Raw genomic sequence first — 26348 nt, 5'->3', positions numbered from 1 at the left:
TGTGTGTGTGTGTGTGTGTGTGTGTGTGTGTGTGAGAGAGAGAGAGAGAGAGGGAGACATAGTAGCGCTCATCCCTAACTTCAGCTCAGGACTTCTCACTATTAGCACGCCAGTCTGATGACTCACAGGTTCCCATTCATTAAACTGCCACACATACACACACACACACACACACACATGTGCACACACACACACACACACACAACACTGGGGTCACTGGCAGGTCACATTTATTCACATTTTCTCACATCACCCTCTCGCCTCTGTAGCTCTCACACATTAACCGGCTCACCCTCCTCTTCCTCCCCCCGCCCCTCCCTCCTCCTCCTCCCTCTGGGCAGGGATTTCCCTCTACTAAAGATGAAGGGAGGAAAGGGGAGGAGGAGGGGGGGGGGGGTTCTCGTGGGGATGGAAAAAAAATTGCATGGTAGAAACAGAGAGTGAGTGAGAGAGAGAGAGAGAGAGAGAGAGAGAGAGAGAGAGGGAATTGTGTGACTTTTACACACACACACACACACACACACACACACGAGCCTCTTCCCCCCATTCATCATTTCTGGCTCAGTACTAATCTCCAGGGAGTGTTGCCTTGCCTCTGTAGCCCTCGGCCAGGCACCAGGCAGCGAGGACACGACACTGACGGGGCATTTCTATCGCCAAATCACCTCCCGTCCCCCCCTCCCTCCCCTCCCCTCGCCTCCCTCCCCCCCCTTCTTCAGCTCTTCTTCGTACTAACTAGAGGGCTGATGCCAGCTGACAAGCACCCTGATGTCTCCTGTAACAACACCCCGGCGCTGACTCAGTGCCCCGTGTCTGACAGCCTGGGCCTGGGCCAGACTGAAGCAGCACGTGGTCGATCCTGGTGTGGTTGCTCCTGGCAGCTACAGCGAGCAGGAGTCCCCTCCAAAACAAACAGCTTCCAGGCGACAGCGTGGTCCCGAGACCCCCCACCCACCCACTCCCCCCTCCCACTTCCCCCAAAAAAACCTCTGGTATGACTGACTGCCAGTTTACACACTGACTTGACTTTTACCCAACATTCAGAGTTCATTGAAAGATTTTGGCATGCCGGCTGCGCCGCTGTTCGTGCACAAAAAAAAAAAAAAAAGGCTGAAAAGGACAAATCTTTCGTCATGTTCTGTGCAAATGCCAGGGAGCAATCCCCCCCCCTCCCCTCCCCAAGAGACTTGATTGTGGAACTGTCCAGAGGACGCAGTGTGCGTCTGTGACTTACAGCCACACTGCCCTCATTTACAACTCCTCCAATATACGCCAAAACAGCAGCGATTTATGGAGGATGGCAGCCCCATACAGGAGATGACAAACGACGGTCTATGATCGGCTGTTAACACTGCAATTAATAGGTTACCATAAAATACACCGGTTTATAGGCAGATGATACGAGGCAAATAGAGCAAGGAGGATGTGATGAACTGCATGGAAACCACGCAGCACCGAGGGGAGAAAGAAGGAAATGAAATAAGCTTTAATTTCATTTCGATACGAGCGCAATTTATTTTGAAGGATGAAATGAGTTGTTGATGATGATGCTCACGGCGCTCACCTGGGCTGGGAGGCTGGATCTTCGGCTGGTTCTTTTTGGTGTCCGTGTTGAAGAAGTCCGGGGGCGGGTCCTCGCCTCGCTCGATCTTGCACTCGAAGGCGTACAAACACTGGATGTACTGTTTCTTGAGCGAGCTGGCCGCGCTGCTCGACGTGCCTACGTTCAGGTTTGTGGCCAGCTCCCTCCACTTCTTGTTCTTGTTCACCTGGTGGGCGATAAAGAGGAAGGAAGGAGGCTTAGAGAAGCTGCACAGAACAGCCGCGTTAAGAACCACAAAAGCTGCCTGCTCTGATCTGGAGCGTTCGGGGCGGAATCCGCGGCGCACCTGGGTGAGGCCGCCAATCTCCTTGACGGACACGTAGAGTCTGAAGAGATCCAGAGGCTTGCGGCCCACAGCGGGGAGGTTGTTCATGCCCATGGCCTTCTCCTCTGCGAAGGCCAGGTACCGGTCCACCCACATCTTCCTCTCCGGCTCCGGGCCGAGCTCGTACAGACGAGTAATCTTCTCGTTGGTGATAGTGGAAGAGCTCGACTTCTGCGGAACAGATTTAGGAGGGAAATCATGAGATGTGGTGGGGGGTGGGGGGAAGAAGATCTAATGGAGGGACAAGAATGTAATCGTGTGGACTTTTTACCTTTTTGGATTCCGGCTTGGGAGTCCCTTCCACTTTGTTGTTCATCTTCTGGGCAGGGTTCATCTTGTCCATAGCGAACTCCGAACTGGGAGCCATTCCTGGGTGTTCAGGGGTAATAAAGAGAGGGCATAAAAATAAGAGATTACCAGTCTATAAAACCATTTTATGGACTAAACTTCTCGGCGTTACAACCACCTGCTCAAGGCCTCAGCGTAGCTTTTACTCACCGGGCGTGTTGTTGGCCATGTTCGCTCCCATCGGGTACGGCCCCGGCCCTCCCTGGTTTATCATACCGTGCATGCTGTTCATGCCGGGGCCGTACGGAGAGCCTGTTCCCATCATGCCCTGGGACATGTTAGGGTAGCCAGGTGGCCTGGAGAAAGAGAACGCTCGTTGAGACACAACTACCTGATAAAGTTGCATCATTATCACAAAGAAGTAAAAAGGATTAAAGAGGCCGTCGTTCTTTTTCATGCCTCGCTGTTTGATGCTGTAACAAATCCCTGCTTCTTGTCTTGTGTTCACTGGGTTCAGATTATTCTGTAGGAAACATCAATTTACTTTATATGATTCTAGCACTGGGTGTCTCTCTGTGGGCTGAGCTGGCGTTCTCGCTGGGGAAGGATGTGATTCACTGATCTCAGAGACCATCTCCGGCTCTCTCTCATTCTCTCCGTTTCTCTCTCTCTCTCTCTCTCACAGATAAGTTTGGTCCACTGCCATCTACTCTGCAGCACACACTCAGCCACCGAAAAACACACAAGCACAACGCGGCGGCCTGCACGTGGGAAGAACCAATCATTTTTCATGGTCACACGGGTAAAAGATGCATCCGCTGCACGCACAAAAAAAAAAAAAACCTCTCCAGGCTCTAGAGTCTTAACACGATGAGTCACACTGACCCTCGACCGTCAAGTGCTCCCTTACGTCTCATTGAGACCGATGCAGCTGTAACACCCACCTGTTGTGTATGGAGTTAGTGGGTCCGTGGTGCATGGTGGGGCCGCCGTCCTTCCTGTTCATGCCTGGAGGGGGACACATCCCGGACGCCACCTGAGGAGGCATGCCGGCCATGTTGGCGGCCATGCCGGGGCCGTAGGGCCGAGCGCCCATCTGCGCGGGGCCTATTCTACCGGGCGGCATGTTCCCGTACGGAGCGCCGCTGGCCTGGCCGGGCATGGGGTTCATGGAGCCGCCCATACCGGGACCGCTGGGGTAGTTGGCGTTGGGCATCCCTGTGTAGCCGGGTTGCCGGGGGTAACCTGGAAGAGTCACAAACGGACAGACATTTAGTTTCATGGCGGTCCGCTGTGTTTCAGTCTGAAACAGAGAAGTGTGAAACAACTTCTACTCGTTTCTACTCTGACAAGATAAAGAGTTTTTCGGTCGTCCGGCTCTAAATTTACCTCCGCGCTGCCTGTTCTGACAAGCAGCCTGATGAGGCAGGCTTTATCTGGCCCTCACTATGACTCATAGCAGAACTTCTTCAAAGCCCACGGAAACCATCTGAGACTTCAAAGTGAAGTGATATAATTTCATAAATATACGAAGTGAGAGGAAACTTCAAAGCCTCTTTTTTTTTTTTTTTTTTTTTTTTTTTAAATCCAGGCTATCTATGAAACTGTGATGGTCACAGGATGACAAGTGTAAACTCATTCATACAATACTGTACCCCCCCCCCCCCTCCCGTCCTCTACTATTTCTACCTTGTGGGCCGTACTGGCCCCCCTGAGGCCCGTAGTTTCCCATGGAGTTGTTCTGGGGGTAGGGTCCCATCCCGGCGTGCATCTGGCCTCCCGAAGACTGGCGTGGAGATAAGGCGGAGCCAGGCTGTCCAGGGGACCCGTATGGAGGCATCTGAGGGTTACGCATGTACACTGGAGAGGATTGGGAGAGAATATCTTTAGATGCATTTGTAAAAAAGAAAAGAAAAAAAAAAAAAAAAACCTGCATCTGCTTAAACATAATGTTACATAACACAATATGTCTCTGCGAGAGGAGCCTCGCTCTTCACTTCCTCTCAGACACACAGCGGTACAGCGTCTGTCTGCTCTTACCCTCACTGGACCTGGCGAGCACACTATTCTTATTTAAAGATTTAGCCTGCGGGAGAGTTTACAGGAGGGAGGAGCGCGTACAAATTCAAACAATCACACCTTAAAAAAAAAAAGCTGCTTGAGGATGTGGCACACATTTCTTTTGCACTACTGAGCAGACGGCGAGGGGTTTCCGTCCCCCACACTCACCCCTGTCCTGGCCCATGGCTGACTGGTTCATGGAAGAGTGCATGATGCTGTCCGACTGGACGCTGGGCGGCCGGGGAGGCATCTGATTACCTGCAGGACGACAACAACACAGGGACTCAGGAAGTTGAAAATACTTTGAAGCTCTGAAATCCTGTCCATCACATGACAACACGCCAATCAATCCAAAGCAAATTAAATAAAAAAACAAAAAACACAGCGTCCTATCAGCTGCCCGTCACCGTGCTCTCCTCTGTGAGCTGTCGGTGGCAGCGTAGCTTGTGTTTCTCTGCCGTCTGGATAGTTTACGAGCGTCATGTTAGGAGAAACTTAACGTTCCCATCTGGCAACTCGCTTCATGAATTACAAATATGATCCACTGTATTTTGTGAGTGAGCCGAAGTTCTGAATTAAAACTCTAAATCTGTCTCCCTGTTTGTGTCCTGGATGTTTCACACAGCATCCAACTCTCTGCATACTGAAGGTGACACTTGTATGAAAAATGGATTTAAATTATTTTGGCCAGTTCGGTATTTTTAGCAGGTATATTTCTTACCTTCTGGCAGGTGAATCTAAATTACTGCCTTCAGTTATTTCATACTGTATAATGCTACTTGCTCTTGGTTATTTGTCCTGTAAATATTTTGTTATTTGTCCTGTGTCAGTAAGTTTCTATCCTGTTATTTCACATTCCCAAATAATGCCATAAAGTTTCATCTTATTACACTGAAAATCTAAAGTTAAACATTTTGTGTTTGCATGAATATAAGAGTGTTGTTCCCTCGTGTAGGCTACACTGCATTTCACACATTTAAAAGAATAAATAAATAAATAAATACACTGAAGCATAATTTGTGACATTATACATAAACATAACATACATTATATATAAAGGTAGATTTCCATGTCTTTTTGATTATAGATCAGGTCTAGCTTCTATATTAATACTGTGAAAGTATCAAAGCCTCAGTCCACAGAGAAATGCACACAGCCTGTATTCAGAAACTGAGCCTTAAAACCAGCCGTCAGGACTTCTGGAACTTTGTGATGTCACAACAAAGCAGTCACCAAGCCCCAGAAAACAGTCAGCCAATCAGAGGAGAGGCTCAATTTAGATTTAGTTTCTTTAGTTTTTACCTGAAATCTGCTTTATTTTTATTCTATCACTCAGAAAACAGTCAGCCAATCAGAGGAGAGGCTCAGAGCCTCCTCTCCTCTGATTGGCTCACCGACCTGTTGTTACTAGAGCTCCAGAGAGAAGCCTGAGTGAGGAGATGTAAAACTAGGTCAAGATGGTTTTAGGTTCTTAAAACCACAAATATATCTTCTTATGGATCAAAACTTCAAATAAAACACAGGGAAAGTGTAAAATATGGAGCTTTAAATAAAAGACCTCCAACAAAATGTCTTGACTTCGTGCTTTACCTGGCACAGCAGCAGGGGACAGAGGGCCGGTGCGGGAGGGAGTGACGCTGGCAGGGGAACCCACGGGTGATGGCGAGGGTCCGCGTATGCCTGGCAGATGGGGCGAAGTGTGCGGAGAGAAGGGCGACTGGGCGGGGTTGCTCTGCTCGCCCTGACTGCTGGACACCCCCGAAGTGCTGACGCCCGGACTCAGGGCGCCCTCCGTGCCGGTGGGCAGGTCGTCGATGGAGCCCGACAGATCCTGGAGCGGGAAGAGCGACATGGGGAAATCAAGTTTAAGTCTCTTTTTCTTTTTTTTTATTTTATTTTATGCACCATTTCAACTGTTTGTGATGCAATTTGACAATTTCATGGGGACAGTTTTATAAGAATCACTGTTTATAAGACATAAAATATCAAACAAATAATCCTCTGCAACCCTTTGGGGGGGGGAGCTGCAGTTATGATGGAAAGTGGGAAATTAAGTGGAAAAACCCGATATGCGATATCAAAGGCAAATCAGTGTGTGTGTGTGTGAGAGTGTGTGTGTGAGCGCGGTGATGTAAATAAAGCCCAGTTTGGCTCAGACTATAAAAATGTAAAAAGCTGGAGAAGACAGTCGCTGCATTTGGAGAAATGTGAATCACATTCAGGCTTTTTTTTTTTTTTTTTTCCTGAACACACTTGTAAGAGGAGGGTGAGAGCGTTTTATTTCAGACTCGTATCAAAGTCAAGTGAAGTCAAATCAAGTGGGAGGAAATTCAAATGGTCACCGATGCGTTGCAGCAATCTTTGCCTCCAACGGGGTGTGTCTGTTATTCTCTCGTACATGCCTGCCGCCCCGTTACAGTGCAAACACACACCCAGATACAATGCCTGCCTTTTTCTTTTTTTAAAAAATACTCCACATCACTCCCATAATGCTGATAATGATCCATCTTGGCGAGGAAGACTCTGTTTGTGCGGCTTGCATAGAGAAAGAAGAGTGGGGGGGAAAAAAAAAAAAAATATTTGAAGCAAGTCATCTTGGGAGGCAGTTGAAATAATTGGTGCTGGGCACAGGCTCCGGTGCCATGTGGTGTTGTTATTGAGCCTCGCTGGCTGTGACACAAAGACGAGCCAGGCAGGCAGGAAGGCAGGAAGGCAGCCGGCGATGATTATGTTTGTGGGAAGGTGAATGTTTACACACTGGCCACTCACGTGGAGCCCATGTGCTCGCTCAGAAATGCAAGCTCATCTGCCAGTCACATCGGAGGAGGGAAAAAAAAAAATGGGAGGGAGGGAGGAGGAGGAGGAGGAGGGGGGGAAAAAAAAAAAAAAAAAAGCTCTCATTGGAAGGTGGCCAACTATTCCCATAGAAATCTCACACTCACAGGCTGGCTGCAGCCCCGAAGCCGGCGGTTTTGCACTTGAAACAGCGCCCGTTGCTATTTTTGGGACGTGACCTGATGGAGGAACCCCAGAGGGAGTGACAGGAGGAGAACGCTGATTCAGAATACCCCCCCACCCAGACACACATACACACACCCCTCAATCCACCCCCATCCTGTTCCCTCTGCCCTCCCTACATCTCTTCCTCTTACGTCGGCGGCTGCAACACACCCAGGCCTTTTCTGACCGACACAGGAGATGTGGCGGCTATAAAAAAAAAAACCCCCGTGCACAAGCCAGCGGGAGGGGCTTCATGTGCGAGTATCACACACTTAAGCGTTTCATTGGCCGATGCCCAATTAATGCTCGCGAAATGTAAGAACAGGTCAGAACAAGGCGAAGCCACGCTGCGCGAGGACGTGATACGGAGCGGTGAGATCTTAACGCTCCGGAGTGGAGAGCAGAGATCAAACAGCATGACATTCCTTGCTTAAACAACCATGGCGGGATCCTTTTTTTTTTTTTTTTTTTTTCCCGCAGCAGGCAGCACTCGTCAGCTGTGACCAAACCCCCCCCCCCCCCCTGCCTCTCCTCTTCCCAACCGGCACCACCCCCACCCCACCTTCACTCCAACATCACAAGACCGGTCATCTGACGAGAAGGCCGCCGTGATGACCATCGCGCCAAAGAGCCCAAAGTGCCAGAGCCGTGTCTCGCCAACAAAAAGAACCTCTTACACCACCACCACCCCCCCCTCCCTCACTCAGACCACAGTGCAAAGAAAGGTCAGGGGTCAGTTCCTGGAGTTAAACCCAGGAGTCACATCTCAGCAGGAGGCCACTGAGCATGGCTGCACAAGACGTACACACTTCACTCATGACATGAGCAAGGAAGTTTAAATGAGGCTGATAAAAAAAAAAAAAAAAAAACAACAGCCTTTTAAAAATTGGGGCACTCCAGGGGCGCTCGGGGGCATTTAAGCAGAATGAGTAAAAATCTACAAGAAATTAGCGAAGTTAGATTAGCTCGTACAGACTACACGAGGGCTTGAAGACGCTTTTTATTTTCTTATGCTGACGTCAACCGTCAAGTGCCACAAACTGGCGTTGAATACTTTATTATTCGATGACATCATTTCTGATCTAAAAATCATACACACTGTTTTGTAGTAGAGGAGGAACCACCTCGCCTGAAACCAACACCCATCACACAAACACACACAGAGGCAGAGGTGAGATTTCACAGTAAAAGCCTTTATATTTAGCCAAGTTGTTGTTTAGGGTCGTCACTTTAAATTGCTCGGGAGATTGGACGGGTCGGGATCTGAAGATCTCTGTAACTACGGTTCTATCAATCCTGTCCGACCTCCAGACCACAGTGAATGACCACAGATTATATATTAGTTAAATAGTTATCTGCTATCCGTCATGTTAAAGTAAGAACCTGAGGCTGAATCTGTGACCCGTCAGACCTTCGTGCATCCTGCATGAAGAAAAATCAATGATTTGTTGATATTCGCTGATTGATAGAAGCAGAATTTATTTGATTATTTCCAACTGTGTTGTTTTAACTTCCAAGAGAGGAGCAAACTCCATTTCCCATGAGGCAAAAGAAAGAAAGAGAAAGAGTCAAGACTGGGTTAATATCACAGAGGACCCTTTCAGCGCAGCAGCATCTGATACCGAGTGACACGAAAACAAAATGTTAACGAAGAGACGTCTTCATCCTCTGACAAACAAACTGCCTACAAAGATTTGAAATGAACTGGATTCAAATTCAATAAAATGATCAAGTTAACAAATTAATGGGGGGGGGGCTCAGATTGACAATGACTTCTTAGATTGTCTCTGATGTACAGGACAGACGAGGATCAGCTGCTGGTGTGAACACTATGGACTGGGACCAGAATCAATTGACAGTATGATAAAGTGACTCTGGGTCCTTCAGGGGTTTATTTTCACTATATTTCCATCCATAAATAACACAATGACAGAATGTGCTTCTGTAATAAAACATCTAAAAGCAAAAATCTTATTAGACGGGTCAGTTCAAGGGACCTTGATGTGAAAAAGTTTGAGAAACGACTGATATAATTAATTAAAAAAAAAAATAAAATGTGGATTTAGTGTTTGAGTTACTCTTAAACGCTGGAGAAGTTTCTTCTTCTTTTGTTAAATAGAAAACAGATTTTGTGAATATTTATGTCCATATTCATAAGGAAGGTATTTAAACGAGTAGTGGCACTAGTTTCGACAAATTGCAGTTTTACAATTCAACATTAAAACCGACAATAACAAAAATGTTTCTGAAAGGTTTTTTTTTTTGTGTGTGTGTGTCAAATGATTTCTTGCCTCTGATGCATAATAACAAAAATCTATAAAAATAAAAAAAAACTATTCAAGACCGAAGAAAATCTTCACGTGTGCAGCATGGAGGGCGAGTTCTTTAACAATCTGTAAAAACCTGACAGTGGACAGCTCTCATCCCTGGATAGGCAGAAGTATTGTACATGTACACACACACACACACACACACACACACGCTCCTACCTACTCCCACTCTGCAGTCATTGATTTTTCCCAGCTCAATACTGCACAGCACCAGCCTGTTCTGCTGACTGCACAAGCCGGACAGCGAGAGGAGAAGAGAGGAAGGAGGGGGAGGAGGGGGAGTAGAGGAGGAGGAGGAGGAGGATGAGAAGGTGGGAGGGGTGTGTGTGTGTGTGTGTGTGTGTGTGTGTGTGTGGTGTGTTGGTGATACTGATGCTGCTGAGGCTCTGCTACTCAACCTGCTCATTATTAGAAGGCAGATGATGAGGAAGAGGACGTGGATGAGGCTTGAGGAGGAGTTGAGGTGACGGTGGAGTGGCTGACTTGGAGAGTGTGTAGGGAGGGGTGAGGGGTGAGGGGTGGGGGGGGGGGGTTTGAGCTGGGGAGGTGAGGTTACAACCGTGGGCTGATGTACTATGACAAGATATACAGTTGTATAACATGTAGACATATACACACAAAATAAATGTACAATGCCCCCCCCCATCCCCTCCCTCCCTCCCTCCTTCTACGTGAAGGGAGTGGAAGGAGCTGTGTGGTGGAGAGAAGCAGAGAGCTGCAGCTCTTTCTGTGGAAGCTTCTCTCTCTGGCAGCCATTTTGTGTTTTTTCCCAGCACTGCCTAACATGGAACTTCAGAGCTGAGAAATGCACCAACAGTCTTTCATAATGTTCGGACGGCTTAAAAACAAGACCGAATTTTTGTGTGATGAAAATTTACTTTAAAAAAAAAAAAAAAAAAATCATATATATATATAGATATATATATATCTATATATATATGTGTGTAAATGTGAAAACTATTCAATCAAATTTGCTTGTTATTGTTCAACAGTGGTGGAAAATGGCAGACAAGTCTTTACTCTTTCCCACATATTCCCATATTCTCCACTGCTCTTCCGAGTGTGCCTGTGCTGTCTCTGAGTCATCTGCTCTGCTCTCCTCTCCGCCGTCCTAATGTATTCCATTTGCAGATTACTTCACTGAATCAATCAAGCCTGACCAGAGCCATTAGTCTGCCAAGCCAGCCGATTTCTTTTCTTTTTTTTTTTTTTTTTGTAGGTATGAAGAAACAGAAGAAGAGAGAGAAGAAGAGAGAAGAGAGAGAGAGAGATGAGAGAGAGAAGAGAGAGAGAGACGAGAGAAGGTAGCGTAGCAGCACTGAGATTAATGAAACATATCTGGAATGTGTGACCCTGGCCAGTAGTGTAACTAGATTGGTGGTGGTGAAAAAGGAGGGAGAAGAGGGGAGGGGGAGGGAGGTGTGTGTGTGGTGGTGGGGGTGGGGGGTTGGGGGGTGGGGGGCAGAGTTCATCCCTCAGTCACACACTCTCCCTGACCCACTCTCCTCTCGTCATCCCCTCAGACCTCAGGGTTTCAACCAACTCGCCTCGGCTGGCAGCCTTCCTCGTTCTCAGGCCTCCAGATGCTAAAACACAATATACAGGGAGAAGAAGAAGAAGAAGAAGAAGAAGAAAAAAAAAACAAAAGAAAAAAAAAGCTTACTCACTCCAGACTTGCTCGCACATCCTCTGTGGTGAGGTGATAGCTGAAGAAGAGAGGAGGAGAAGAAGAAGAAGAAGAAGAAGAAGAGGGGGGTGGAGGAGGAGGTTGGGAAGATAGAGGAGGGGAGGGAGGAAAAAAAAAAAAACTGGCTGCATCTCAAGGGCTGCCATGGTTACTGTGATCCACGTGGTTGACACATTAGAGCCAACACAGTCCCTCCCCCCTGTTGCTGCCATCCCTCTCTCTCCCTCTCTCTCCCTCTCTCTCTCTCTCTCTCTGTGTGTGTCTGTCTGCCTCTCTCTCTCTCTCTGCGGCCTCCCTGCGTGCCTGGCAGGGTCACGGTGCAGTCAGCTACTACAAAAGAAGAAGCCTGTCATTGTTACAGGAAACGCAGACGCACCAAAGCTGTGCGACACCCAACCCACCCACCCACCCATTTCACAACGCACCACCACCACTTCCACCCCCACACTCCCCCCTCTCGCTCCTGCTCCTCCACCACTGCTTTAATTACACACTCAAGCCTCCGGGCCCTTTTTTTTTTGGGCTGAGGAGGCGCGCACCACACGCACACATGGCGAGTGGACAAACACAGAGACAGCAGAAAAACCTTGAACTCCTCCGGCGTGTCGCTGATGTTTATGTTTACATGTTGACGACCTAGTCAGCGAGAACACTCCGGCGCCGCATGTTCGCCCGCTCGTTTTCGGGGGCAAAGTGGGCTTTTGAAATCCGAGCGGGGGTCGTGGGAAAAGCCGTCTCTTCCTTTTTAAAAGCGTAAGATCAAGTGAAAATTTTTTCTCCTGCACGTTTTTTCTTGAGGGGCTTTCTTCTCTTTTCCTCCCAGCTCAGTCTGTGAACATGCTGACTCGACTTAACTGAGCCCAGAAGCACGTTATCTCCACGCCACCATCAGAGCGCGTCTATCTGTCACAGACAGATGACAGATAGACTGTGGGCGCTCAGACAAAATAAAACTTAGTCTCTCTGCTCTGTGAAAAGCACCTGTGCAGACTCCATGCTGCATTGCCATGGGATGACAGCAGGAAATGCACAGTTGCCGAGTAACAAGACTGACAGGTGGGTGTTTGCCGACACCTCAGCCACCTGGCCGAGGGTCCCACCTACATCCAGCGGGCCGCGCCGAGCTGCAAGGGGCCTTCTGGGAAGTCCAACGAAGGCTTGGAGAGAGGCAGCTCCAGACCCAGCTCGAGGTTTGCAGGGCTGAGCTCAACCATAAGGGGGCACTCCCATCCCACTATGAGGGAAGAACTGGAGAAAGGAGGAGAAGCTAAAGCAGGCCCCTGCCTCATACAGCAGCAGCAGCAGCAGCCATTACAGGGCTTCACATACAGCACAGGCTGACGAGAAACTCTCCACACACACACAGTTAGGACGCCCTATAGGTGCACCACGCCACCTCCACCTCGCCCACACCACGATGTAGACACGAGCTATTGCGAAAAAAATGGTCGATGTTTAAAGTCAGTGCTTGAAATTAACATGTCAAGAGTTCTGTCATTTCATTTCTCCAAAATGTAGGCAAACGGCGACCGTGGACGGCGTGAACTCCAGCAGGGTGACTCAGTGCTCAGGGCCTGGGAGCACCCTGCTGGGATTAGATATCTCGCCACAGACACAATGTCTACTACCATCCACAGACGAGCCGGCTTCAGCTCCCCGGAGATCACCATTACACCGCCACTTTATCACCGGCGGCCACGTGGGACGGATAATAACATGGACTAAAAAGAGTAGGAGATGAAAGAGTGACCCAGCAAAATTTTGAAAAACAGTCTCATCCTGCTAAGGCATTAAAAAAAAAAAAAAAAACACAATTCATTTGACACTGATCAATACTGCTCTGCTTTAACATTCCTGTGTGTTACAGGCTCCCAGTCAAAACAGAAAAATAAAGGCTAAGTATGAATCTTAATCAATAAGTGGGGAGTTCTTTTTTAAACGCTCCACATTTGCCTAATTGAGCTTCTCTGTGGGGGTAAAAAAAAAAAAAAAAAAAAAAGGGGGTGTGTGAGGCACACAAACACTGCAGTCTGTGTGTAGCTAACACAGAGTAGATGCAGGGAGGTGGTGAAGGGGAAGAGGGGGGTGGAGGGGGGGGGGGGCTGATTGCTGTGAATAATGGGGAGATGGTGTGTGCGTGGGGGGCCCTTTGTAGAGATCACAATAGTAGCAGGGAGTCCCAGGGCAGCGCACAGATGCCCAAGTGAGGCAGGCAGCTGCCCAGCCCGAGGTGAGGGGTGCTGGGATACAACGGGCCAAGGGGGCTGGAGGGGCTTCAGGAGAGGCGGGGGGGGGGGGGGCGGGGGGCTGGTTGGGGTGGGGAGGCCTCCAGACCCCTACAGCCAGTCTGCCTGCTTTCCAGAGCAGCAACGCCCTCCCCTCCTACTGTCACACAAGTAGCGTGTCTAGAGGGCGCTACCAAAGCAACTGATACCACCAGTGAATTTAACTGGGGGGGGGGGGGGGGGGGGGGGGGAGAGGGGGGGGGGGGGGGGGGGGGGGGGGGGGGGGGGGTGGGCAGCTGAGGGGGGAGTTGGGGAGAGTGAAAAAATTATATAGAGGTTATTTCATGGAGTGAGAGTTAATTTCATTGTGAGGGTCAGTTTCATCCGTCCAGGCTCAGCGGCTTGTTCCAGCGAGAGCAGGAGAGAGAGAGACAGAGAGAGAGAGAGAGAGAGAGAGAGAGAGAGAGCAGAGGACAGACAGTGCTGCAGTCAGCCACAGTCTTTGTGCTGCAAAACTAGCTCAGCCCAGCAGAAATGGAGGCTGAGGGGAGGGGCATGGGAGAGTGTGTGTGCGAGTGTGAGAGTGTGTGAGTGAGCGGAGAGCAAAAAGGGAGAGGGAGAGTGCTCTCTCTCTCTCTAAAGTCTCTCGTCTGTTGCAGTGTGCTGGTGTGGTTGTGTGTGTGTGTGTGTGTGTGTGTGTGTGGTGTGTGTGTGTGTGAATGTGTGTGTGTGTGTGTGTGTGAGCGAGAGAGAGAGAGAGAGCTCTTGCAAGAGCAAAACAGAGCTCGGGGTTTTTGCAGGATGAGAAACAATCCACTGAAGCAAATGCAAAATAACACACTTTGTCAGCAGATTGAATTTTCTCAAGTACATTAATTAAAAATCACATAGAGGAAAGGAAGGGGTGAGACCGAGAGGGAGCATGGGAGAGAAACAGACAAGCTAAGAGGAGGGAGGGAGGGAGGGAAGGGAGAGGGGTGAGAGCGAGTGAGCAAGCGAGCGAGCAGCACCCTGGAATCTGAATAAGACATGCCCACACAGGAAGCAAGGGCCCCAGAATAGCAACAGGAAACTGGCCCCGGACTCTGAATACTGTCAGCGTCAGAGCTTCGCAAAACAAGGCTGCGCTGCACAGCGTTATGAAAGCTGATTTACTGAGAGAAGAGAGAGAACGAGGAAGGGGAGAGGAGGAGGAGGAGGAGGAGGAGGAGGGCGCAGGCGAGGGAAAGAGAAACGAGAATTTAGACAGAAAGAGGAACGAGAGAGAGGCAGAGAGTAAAAAATTTTTTTTATATTATATAAATATATATATGAACAGAAAGAAAAGAGGGAAAAATGCAGCAAAAAAAAAAAAAAAAAAAAAAGAGTGTGTAATATATTGAAAAAGGCAGGGAGGGGGGTTGGGCTGGGTAGGAGAGGAAAAAAGGGGGCCGGCCTTGTCAGGCTGATTGCTCCAGAGCTATGTCGCAAAAACAAGCTTAGCTGCCGCAGGAGAGCAGAGCAGGGCTGGGCTGAGCAGGGAACGGGGATTGCAGGAAGGGGGGACTCAGTTGATCAAGACTGGAAGATCCCTCCGTTCCAGATCAGGAGGCTTGGCACATAACATTAAAGGTCATTAAGGGGGAGGGAGGGAGAGAGAGAGAGACAGGGGGGTGGGGGGTTTCTGTTGTTGTGAAGTGGGTGGTCTTTAGAGTTTTTGCAAATGCACTGGACAAGACTGAATTTCTTGCAAGGGTGGGGTCCTATCAGGCAGGGATGTAGTGATAAATTACCAGACTAGGCATGGGACCAGACTATGACCAGACTCGGGCCAGACTCGGGCCAGACTCGGGCCAGACTCGGGCCTCCAGCTGGTGATCGTCAAACCAAAACCAACCAACAATTCAAAAGGACAAAAGTCAGCCGATAGAAAAACAAGAATGTACCTCGTACCTAGTGCGTATCACTTGTTGTGAAAGGTTGTGAAATTAAAGTAAGGGCTAAATAAAGGAAGTGTCTACTCCATTACACCTTTGCTAACAGGAAAATATTCACCCCTGACACAAATCAAGTCGACACGGTAAATCCTTGGCTCTTCCTTCGAGATAAAAAAAAAAAAAGCCCACTCCAGATGAAGCCTCTTTTTTTTCAGGAAGGTGAGAGGAACGAGAGGAACGGAAAGACGGAAGACAGAAGAACAAACTTGAAGTGTTGAGTGCGTGACCAACATGTGACCTTCCTCTCGAGTCTGGAGCACATTCAGACGCGTCAGAAAAGAGGAGCACCACAACCGGTGGGCGGTGCTGAGTGGGATTAGCCCCACATTGGAGAAAGGGTGTACAAAAGACCTGGGAGAGGACAAGGAGATTTAAAAAAGAGAGAGAGAAGTGGGAGGGAGGGTGGGAGGTTAGTGGTGGCCTGATAGTTATTCCCATTCCCATGGGTTGACATGCAGAGGAAGTGTCACTTCCAGGGAGCATGAAAGCATGACGATGACAGCGAAGACTGTGGCGTGCTTTACTTCCTCTGGAGCCACGATGGAGGAGGTGGGATCTTTGTGCCTGTGCCCACTTTCATACCAAAAGCCTATCATCACCCTCTGTCCAAAATAAAGACACTGAACTCACTAAATCAATTTGTAGACTGAGCCAAACGCCATTGGTGTTGCTAACACGAAGCTCCCATGAAGAGTATTTCTCCACAGAGATGCTAGTTTGGTCGTTAAAGGATTTAATACTCCACCTCTAAAGTAAAGAAAATTGAAGCAGCGGAGGCTGTGATTTCCTGACTTTAAAAGGAGCCATTTGTAAGTTTTGCTAATGCTACATGGCTAACATTAGCATTAACAGCTGTTCACTTACCAGTATAGAAGAAACGCTTTGAGTTCAGCATCAAACTTTATTCCTTTACTCACACCAGGAGCAACGCCGATGTTAACTCGTCTTTATTGCCGTCTTTTCTTCTACTGAAGCTAGCACGCTAACCAGCTAGCCCCGACCCGCCTCATCACTTTCCGATAGCGAGTCACTGGAGCCTCCAATCTGCTCACAGGACGTATTAGAACCTCTTGTGTTGTAAACGCAACAATGGCTGAAGCTTTTATCAAGCGCCAATCACCACGACCCGCTCCAAGCAAGAAACCACGTTCAGAAAAACTTACATATAACTCTCAAATAACACGTGATCCTACATTTCCCATCGTGCAACTGTGCATGTGCCTCCTAAATGCTTCTCTCAGACCTGCTGAAGCCGAGATAAACCTAATGACATCACAGTGTTTTTCAAACCTCCCTCCAGGCTGTGTTGTAGTAAACTGAAGTTCATGTGTAAAATTGGTGGAGTGCCCCTTTAAGGTGGTTACTCATTACAGACTAAGTCAATAATGTGAGGTCCTTTCTCTCCCTCCTCTTCGCTCTTCATTCATTTCCTTTCCTAGAAATGACTTGAATGTTATTGAATGAAGCCTTATTGAATTGAAAGTTATTGGGTCACAGGAATATTTTAAGACCACAAAGACTAGTACTCTTCAGTTGTATTACTTACTATGCTGCCGTCATTGTAAGGTTGTAGATTAGCATCAACTACAGGCCCAAACTTTAAAAGTATAAAAGAGGTTCCTATGAAGATGACAACAGTGCTGGGGAACTGACAGTGTGGTAAACACTCAACAGTTTAACTGTGTGCGAGTGTGTCCTGGAGCCAGGGTGAAAACAAACCAGGAACAAGTTCAACCTGTTCATCTAGTTCCACCATCGCTGTCTGTAATTTTTTTTTTTTTTTTCCCGCCCTCCCTCCTCTTCCTCCTCCACGGCCCTTTTCTCAAGCTGACTGTTGCTTTTTCTACCTGCGCCTTCCAGCAGGCACTGAGCCTCCTGTACTCCTTTATTCCCACCTCAACGGCAGCATAACAGACGCTGGTTTTTAGCACCTGGCTCAAACAGACCCATCTGTACTCTGGATGAGGCGGATGTCTGGCTGGCTCTCCACGAATGCAACTAAAAGTAGCTAAATGGTGCTTACCCCTCAGCTGCTGTTGGCTCTGAATTCAAACGTGTTTTGAGGCAGATTAAAACAAATCACTGCAGGTCCTTAAAAAAATATATATATACAATATATTTTCTATCAAATTAATCCTGCACATCTGTACCTAACATTCTGTCAGGGGTATTTTTAATCCGAAAAACATCCTCCTTTGCTTAACATGATACAAGTTAGTTCATTTAACGCGTCCCTGAGTGCACAAATAGTTCTGAATCAACCACAGGAATAACTGCATCTATTGTGTTTATCACTCCACCTATGAATGGGCAATGAAAATTTGGAATCTATGATACCTGAGAGTTTAGACAATAAGGCTGTTTATCTGTTTGCTAATTAAATAACGAGCTTGCTGGTGAGCTCAAAAAATGCTAATCAGACCCAGCTCTCAAATGCTTTAGTGTTTAATTCTGTTTTAAAACAAAAACAGTCGTACAAGAACTTTGCCTGATAAACTGGACAAAAATTTTGGTTGATTTACATTTAAGATGAGGGAAATGAGACTAAAGTTTAACCTGAATCAGCCACATTTTTTAAATCATTTCTGGAGTCTTACTGACATCCATCATGGAACAGACATGCTTCCATCTTAACAAATTCCATATTGACTTAGAGAGACGTGCACATGACTTGCAAATTTAGGACGCCATATTTGGCTACAGCAATTTTTGATTGCAGCCTCTCCAGTTCTGACTTCATGTGAGGCTCTTCAACCATCTGACAAGCAGTTCTGATGGAGCATACAGGCACCTTAAAGCTACAGTGGTCGGGGGGGGGGGGAAAATGAATTAATAAAGTTTTCTTCCTGTGTACTCCTCGTGAACCTTTGAAATTCTGATATTGGTTATCCTGTCTTTAATCAGCAGCTGCACTGCTGACAGGAAAGTTTGGTCCAAAGACAGTGATGTTTTCACAACAGAAGCCGGAGTCCGTGCAAATTAAACGCAGGAGGACGTCTGAGTAGAAGCTGTTACGCTGCTAACGTCTCACATCATTTGTGAATTTGGGGTAAGACTGCAGCCAAGCATTTAAGTTTTTAAAAGTCAGATCTATGGACTCATCCCAGTCAGTACAAGCCATGAACGTCAGAACCACCGAGAACTTTGCAGAGACGTTTTCCTGCATTCTTTCTTAATCTGTGGCAGAGTTTGTGCCATGTCCGTCTGGATATCAAAATACCTTCATTTCCAGGTAAAACAGATAATACTGGTGCACATTGATCTACTCATCACACACGTAGGAGTCAATTCAGCCGCTTTGACTCAGGCTGTCAGGGTTATTACTGTCAGTTAGCATGGTCTAATCTGCACACAGTGTCATGCGCGCTCCACAGAGATGCTGGGGGAAGAAGAGGAGGAGGAGGAGGAGGAGGAGGAGGAAGGGGGGATCCGTTCATCTCCACCTCAGCCAGATTAATGGCTTTCACAGCCAATCACACAGCACTGATAGGGAATCCCCGAGAAGTTGGAGGGAAAAAAAAAAAGAAAAAAGAAAAAAGAAATAAATAAATAAAAATAGCCCTGGCCTGGCCTGCTCGGCCAATGACTGAGCCCACAGAGGGTTGTATAAATAAATAAGAGAAATAAATAAAAGAGGAGGGAAACACGTCCTGAGGGCATCCCCTACTGGCATAGACGGCGCTCATCCCCTCCCTCCCTCTCAGCATCTCCCACTCCAACCAATCACTCACACTATTTGAAGTTATTTGCTTGCACTCCCCCAATCCTGCACACCCCCCCCGCCACACACACACACACACACACACACACACACAAAATCCCCCCCCCCTCGCCGCCGACTCCACTCTCTCACTTTCATTCTCTCTCATTAATGATCTCATTTCTCACTCTCCTTCCCTGAGGCCCAGAATGAGGTTAGCTCTGCAGTCTGACCTATAAACACTGCCATGGAAACTGCAACGTGTAACAGCGAGACACCTCTTTAACAGGGAGGTTTTGTGGGGTGGTGTGTGTGTGTGTGTGGGGGGGGGGGTCTCTCTCACCTTTATCTTAGCCAGAGGGCTATCAGATGCCAGGTTTACTTCACTTTCAAAGATCTTTTTCCTAGCAGAAATTTTTTTGTTTTTTTTTGTTTTTCTTTTTTAACACGTCAGTAGAAACCTGCGCTGCTTGCACATTGTACTCACTCCCGGCATCGCCCTGTGTACTGTGTGTATGTTGAAGTCAGAGGAAGCAAGAGAAGGAAAAAGGGGTTGCAGTCTAAATTAGAAAGATGGCAGAGGGGGGATGCAGATTTTTTTTTTTTACTCGTTACCTCTCCTTGGAATATTTAAAACGCGTTCAGCCCAAACTTTAGTCGTTAATGTGTCATTAACATCCAGATACTGGGGTCAAACATATTCCTATACTGATAAATATTCACATTCTGACATTGGAGGAATTCTATCTCAGTCAATATCTCCAACTGATGTCAGTCACTCAGCAGGCACGTCAACAGAAAGCAGTAAACAAAGCTGGGAATACACTAATGTCTGAAGTCCAAAGTACTGAATATTGATCGTACTCTGGTAAAACATGTAACACCCACAGTAGTTACAGCTGTGAGGAGGCATAATATGAACATCACAGCGACCTGAGCACATCTGAAGTGTCTGGTCGTCAGTCGAGGGAACAGTGGTCCCAAAAATCCAATATTTACCCCACATTTCTATGTTTTCTTTCCTCACGTGGAGTCACACTTGAAAACTGATGACACACAGCGCAAAGCCTCCCAAACTAGCTCTAAAAACCAGCTAGCTTCTGGCTTGGGAGACAGTTGCTACCTGTGAATTTCAATGGAGATGAATTTGCACTGACGCGAGTGTGAGTCACTTAATGACTCAGGTTGCCTTCACACTGACAGCTTAGTCTGAATCCATGAGAGACTTGTCTGAATGTACACCACAATCAGCAGTTTTATTGAACCCGGGCGCAGATGACGAAGACACTGGAATGAGATCTGGTCTAACCAGCGGGACCGTCCATGTGCGGAGGAAAGGTGGCTGCGCTAGTGGGCTTATCAACCTGCCGTTAATGCGAGTGTCAAGACTCGGAATAATATACGAGTCTACAAACTCAAACTCAAAGTTAAATCCCTTATTCACTTTCAATAAAAAGTCATTTGCACGTCATGTTACATTGCGAATTATTGCAGTTTCTGGCCACAGCTGCAGGAGAGAATGATTACTGAATACTGGACTGACTCTGATCATTAAATTAAAAACGGTGTTTCGTGGGGTTTTTGGCGTTGAACGAGGATTATAAAATATATACTAATAGGTCGAACTATGGAGGCGGCTGGTTCCTGTGGAGCGCGAGTGGATCAAAGCAAGTCACGTGTTAGACGAAGATGACTGAGGGCGCTCACCGGCAGACTGGATGGCCGGGCCTGCATGCTGTCTTCTTGACTGCTCTTGCTGGAAGTCATGGGCTGGTTGGAAGGAGGAGCGCTGGACTGGGAGCTGAAGGAATCCTGGGACAGTTCCTGATCACAGGGACAAGAAAGATGAGACAGTCGTCTCCCAGTCTCCAAATCAAGCACCTTGTTACTGTCTATTGAACAGCAAATCAACCACTGACACACTGATACAAATAACTGGTCTCCACTGGGCTGAATAAATGTAAATACATTTACGTAATTTATGTAAGAAAGAAAGAATGTGTGCAGCGCAATGAGGAACTGTGATTTGAATATTTTCTGTATGGCATCTCTGTCGGCACAGGAGAGCGGGCATGGGAAAGTTTCACTGCCAGGTAATATAGGAGGTACACTATCCGTTTAACAGACAGGAGCCTCTTTAATTAAGTAAATAATTAAACTTTAACTAAGCAATAAGTCAGCCCTAAATGGCTTACATCAAAGCTTTATTCAAACCCTCCTATAGCTGCTCCACTGTTAAATCCTCACAGAGATCCAACACATTTTCGATGCCTTACGTCACATCAAAATCAAATATGACAGCTACAGACACAGTCTTTGGTTTGCATTAATAGAGTAAGGCAGACATGGACTTCATCACAGCACTGACGAGGCACAGCAGATGTAAAGAGCATGTGTCAGCTCGGGGGAACACAGAGATGGCCGACACCGCTCGTCACACGCCTGCTGCAGAGATGTGTGAGGTGTTGTTACCTGTGGAGGAGGTGGGAACCTCTGATATGGTGACGGCTGTTGTTGTTGCTGCTGTTGTTGTTGTTGTTGTTGCTGTTGCTGCTGTTGTTGTTGCTGCTGTTGCTGCTGTTGTTGTTGCTGCTGTTGCTGTTGTTGCTGCTGCTGCAGTGGGGGTGTCTGAGAGTAAGGTGATGGTTGACCCTGCTGGCCATGACCTGGAGGTTGCTGGGCTTGAGGAGGCGGACCTCCTGGTTGTTGCTGTTGCTGCTGTTGTTGTTGTTGTTGTTGTTGTTGTGGTTGTTGTTGTGGTGGTGGTTGTGGGGGCCCTTGCTGCTGCTGTGAGGTTTGCTGCGGTGGTGGCTGCCCTGGTCCAGAGGGTTGTGGGTAGCCAGGCTGGCCCTGAGGGCCCTGCTGACTTTGGGGACCAGGACCCGGCTGCTGCTGCTGCTGCTGCTGCTGAGGCTGCTGCTGCTGCTGGGGAGGGACGTAAGGTGGCTGTCCTGGCTGAGACTGTGAGGGCTGGCTGTAGGGAGGCTGGCCTGGAGGGGGGCCGTGGGGACCTTGGGATTGTTGGAACGGGGGTCCTGGCTGCCCGTGTTGGCCAGGAGGCTGCGAAGGGTGGCCCTGCTGGGCGTAGGGGGGTCCAGAGGTGCCCTGTGGTTGGCCAGGGTATGGAGGCTGCTGCTGGCCAGGGTGAGTTGGGGGACCGTGCTGACCGTAGTAGCCCTGCGTCTGCTGGGTGTAGCCACCCGGGCCCTGCTGTCCATAAGTGGACATCTAGACGTGGAAACAAGAAGTCAGTTAGAAACAACAGATACGGGAGTAAACATAACCCAGCACGGTTGAATTGCCTCTTTGAACATAAACAGCTTTCTTCAGGAGAACTAAGATTTTACTACAGGTTTACTACCCTGAGCGCCTCAGTGGAATATCAATCACCACCTGAATACAGCCTGTGCACTGACAGGATCCTTTCTAAAGCTGTAAAAATATATAAAAATAACTCAACATCCAAAGTCACCTCTTTGATTTTTTTTTTTTTTTTTCTCCCCATTCATTCTCAGCGGAGTAATCAGAGCATCTCTTCATCTTACTCACAGATTAAAAAGGGAGAAGACAACTGTTCCCTCTCTGTGTGCAAGAGAGAGGAGTGCGTTCCTCGATATAAACTGATCAGTCAAAGCGCGTAAGAAAAGCCATCTAAGTGTTGGAATTCAGCCGTGTATCGCTTTAAATTACAGGCATGAAAATAAAAAATTGAGTTTTGACTTCATCTCCTTGAACTTCAATATGAGGCTTTTCATATTCTACCCGATCCTGCGCGCCGAAAGCCTTTCAATACAGCGTTTTCGTTTCATTACCCTGAAGAAGCGCGGAGAGGAGAAAGCACTGACCTTGTGAAGAAACATAGTAATAAAAAAATAAATAAATAAATAAAAATAAAGAAGAAGAAGCCACGTGTTGTTTTGGGAGGGTGCTCAGCTACTCAGGAATTCAAAGAAAATACAAGATAGTAAAGAATTGCCACACATTTAAAACAACATGAAGTGGCTGTATTGTATCTGTCCGACAAAGGGAGGGAAGCCGTTTTCTTCTCTGTGGGGCACTTATCGAGTTCACGGTCAGACACCAGGCAAGCCAGTATGAGATAATCACATCACACAATGGGCACAAGACCACAGACAGCGGACGCGGAAGAAAAGGCTTCACTCTACGGGATTCCCTGCATGCATTTCTATGTTAAGACGGACTGCCTGGCTGAGAGAGTTCAAGAAGGGGCTTATTCCTAGCTATGAGTAAGTAGCTACGGCAAACTGGATGTTTGCCGTTTTCAATTGGACAACGCTGTCAGAATGGGCTGCCCACTGTGCCAGGAGACAGGACTTGAATTTCCCCAACTTTTTTTTCTTTCAAGCATGAAAATACACCAGACAGAGAAAAATGGATGAAGTGTTCTCAGCGAGTCTGTTTCTGTAAGAGCCTTTTTTTCCTTTTTTTTTTTTTTTAGTCCATTTGAGGTTTCGGGCAAAAAAAAAAAAAAGGATGCTAAATTTCGGTTTGTTCAGATCTCCATTAACTTAGTTGCTCACCTATGGTCCAGGATACACACTTATGGTGTGGACCATTTCTTAGCCAGTTTAGCCATTTCCAAAAGGATAACACGTCTCTCCAGCAGCAGAACCTTTATGGACAATTTCACCTTTTTTTTTCCTTCTGAAATCTTCACACCTGCCTTTTCAGAATAAAAGATCCAGATCACGACTCCTCACCATGATACTGAAACTGCTTTCAAAAAACCCCCCTGCAAACCTTCCCGAACCTTGTATCCGACGTCCAATGAGACCGCGCCATGAATTCACTTTATGCTGCCATTCCTGTTGTACTGAGTCATTTACCAAATAAACGCTCTAGTGCCTCAACTACCAGGAATGTAAGAAAACTTATTAACTTGTGGTGGCAGACTTCAAACCATGACTACATACCGCAGAAACTCATAATGCCTCTGTTAAAGGCAGGAGGTCTTTTATTTTGTAAATTGCTTTGGCTTTATCTGGTTTAAATTTTGGTGATTAAAGCCTCTGCCCATCACTTCTTCAGCAGCACCACCACAGGTTCTAATTTCTGCCCTCCCAACCCAAACAGTGGTTTATTATCTGAGGTCACTTCCTCATTACACTAGACAGTGACTTGTTGATTTCAACACTGATGATTGTTCGGGGTAAGTTTTGAACATAGCACGATTATCTCTTATAAACTAAACCGACATGGAGAGGTGACCCTGATCAGGTGCTGCAGTTCGAACTCAACCCGTACTTGACAATGCTTCATAAAAGTGTCGTCTTTAATGTAGTTTCTCCCTAAGATAAGGAAGCAAAAGAAGGTCTATCTGCTGCAGGAAACTCAGCAAGGTTTTGTGATTTTGCATCTTTTGATCAGCCCAATAATGTGGTGAATAACCTGCAAAAGGTTACCATCAATCATCCAGGTGACGTGACGACCGGAGAGATTCACTAATCCAAGTCCAAGATTACTGACCTGCTGTCCGTACTGCATGCCGCCCATCGTGCCGGGTGTTCGGCCCTGCATCCCCATAGGATACCTCTGAGGCCCGGGAGGTCCGTAGGCCTGGCCCGGGTAAGAGCCCGCCTGCTGGGGTCCGGGCCCTGCGGGAGGCCCTTGTTGCTGCTGCGAGTAGGGGCTGGGTCCTCCATATGGCTGGCCCCGCATCTTCCCTACCTGGTCCATCGGGCTTGGAGGCTAAAAGACACATAGACAATTTGCAGTGTATCAGTCAGTGATGTGACAGGAAGAGACGAGAAAATGTAGTCCAGGTCAAACGTAAGCAGAGTCGTTTTGGGAACCTTTTTTTTTTTTTTTTGTGGGTTTTCTTGAAAAAGCATTACTCAGCGAGGAACACAAACGGTGACTCTTCCATTGCAATGTGTCGCACAAGCGTCATCTCGTAAGACAGTCACAGTATAATCAAGCAAATACAGAACAAAAAGCAGGAGGGGGAGGGAAAAAAAACAGTAGTGGATTTACTTTCCTACTAGAAAGGGAAAAAATTGGCCATGAATGAATGAATGAGCCCACTATATCCGCCAGGAGCGTTTCCCTGCCCAGGAGATCATTGTGCCAGTGGGTGGATACTGTTACGGTGGAGACGTCGGGGAGGGTTTCTATGAAAATAAGCTTAAGGAAGTGGAAGTGTCTGCGGTGGCTGGAGCTGGGCCCACCCCTCAGCTGGAGCCACGTTAGGATGGAGGCCGGGGTGGTGTTGTTGGTAGTGGGGGCTGACCTTGGCCGGCTTGGACTCGAGGAGATCCACATGGCCCGGGCAGGCAATGTTACTGGGCCAGACGGCTTCCTCTGGCTGGAGAGCCGAGGAGGGAAACAGAGAGCGGAGGAAGAAGGAGGGGGGGGGGGGGGGGAATAAGGGGGGGNGGGGGGGGGGGGGGGGTCATAATGAGGTAGCCTCGCCTGTCAACAGCTGGAGCCAAGGTCATAAAGTGTCTGATGCTACATAAGAGATGAGCTCAGTGGAATCCCCCCAAAAACAACACTGCTCCAGTGCAATAAAAATAAATGCAATTAAAATATGGAATTCAATTAGGAGTATAATGAACTGGTCATCCCTCAGAAATATAAAAAAAAAAACCAAAAAAAAACAGTCACACACAGGCTGCGTGGGTATCTCACTGGTTGGCACGATCCGGTGCCATCAACTCATGACACCGCTGGCAGCCCCCGTGTGTTCCCATCAAACCCACCGCAGCGGCGTCTGAAAGTACGAGCCACAATGGGGGCTTTGAAGTAGCAACACCTCCTGGCCTGCTGACCTCGGGCAGCAGACACAAAGCTTTCATTGCTTCCCACGGTTATTAATCTGTGTGTGTGTGTGTGTGTGTGTGTGTGTGTGTGTNGTGTGTGCGTGTGAAAATATATGTGTGTGTATGTGTTGGGGGAAGAATGTAGGTGTTGGCGGGGTGGTGGTGGTGGGGGCGGATCAACAGGCTGTCAGGACGGTCAACCAACATTATCCAAGATAACATATTCCACTCCAGGTTTTCCCTCCAGCCTCCCCCAGGCCACACACTCCTGAGCTCCTCCAGGTTCAGGAGAATATTTGTGTGTTGTGAGTGTGTGTGTTATGTTTTGTGTGTGTGGAGGGAAGGGGAAGGAGAAAGGGGGGGGGGGGGGG

General features: G+C 47.8%; 1 protein-coding gene across 1 annotated transcript in view; it reads right to left on the bottom strand.

The window, feature by feature from the left end:
- Positions 1-26348, bottom strand: part of LOC111228171 (AT-rich interactive domain-containing protein 1A-like) — a 55356-nt gene that overhangs the window by 7105 nt on the left and 21903 nt on the right. The window contains exons 2-13 of the mRNA XM_022753973.1: positions 24683-24904; positions 21780-22423; positions 21668-21701; positions 20903-21019; positions 5868-6108; positions 4446-4535; positions 3906-4076; positions 3161-3461; positions 2427-2572; positions 2200-2297; positions 1890-2099; positions 1565-1769 (exon numbers count right to left, since the gene is read on the bottom strand). Coding sequence (XP_022609694.1) covers positions 1565-1769; positions 1890-2099; positions 2200-2297; positions 2427-2572; positions 3161-3461; positions 3906-4076; positions 4446-4535; positions 5868-6108; positions 20903-21019; positions 21668-21701; positions 21780-22423; positions 24683-24904 — 2479 coding nt within the window. The remainder of the gene's footprint in view (positions 1-1564; positions 1770-1889; positions 2100-2199; positions 2298-2426; positions 2573-3160; positions 3462-3905; positions 4077-4445; positions 4536-5867; positions 6109-20902; positions 21020-21667; positions 21702-21779; positions 22424-24682; positions 24905-26348) is intronic.

This window comes from Seriola dumerili, unplaced genomic scaffold (genome assembly GCF_002260705.1).
Source record: "Seriola dumerili isolate Sdu_G_001 unplaced genomic scaffold, Sdu_1.0 BDQW01000202.1, whole genome shotgun sequence".
Taxonomy (NCBI): Eukaryota; Metazoa; Chordata; class Actinopteri; order Carangiformes; family Carangidae; genus Seriola; species Seriola dumerili.
Note: the sequence above shows the minus strand (reverse complement) of the source record. Positions and strands in the feature narration are given on the sequence as shown.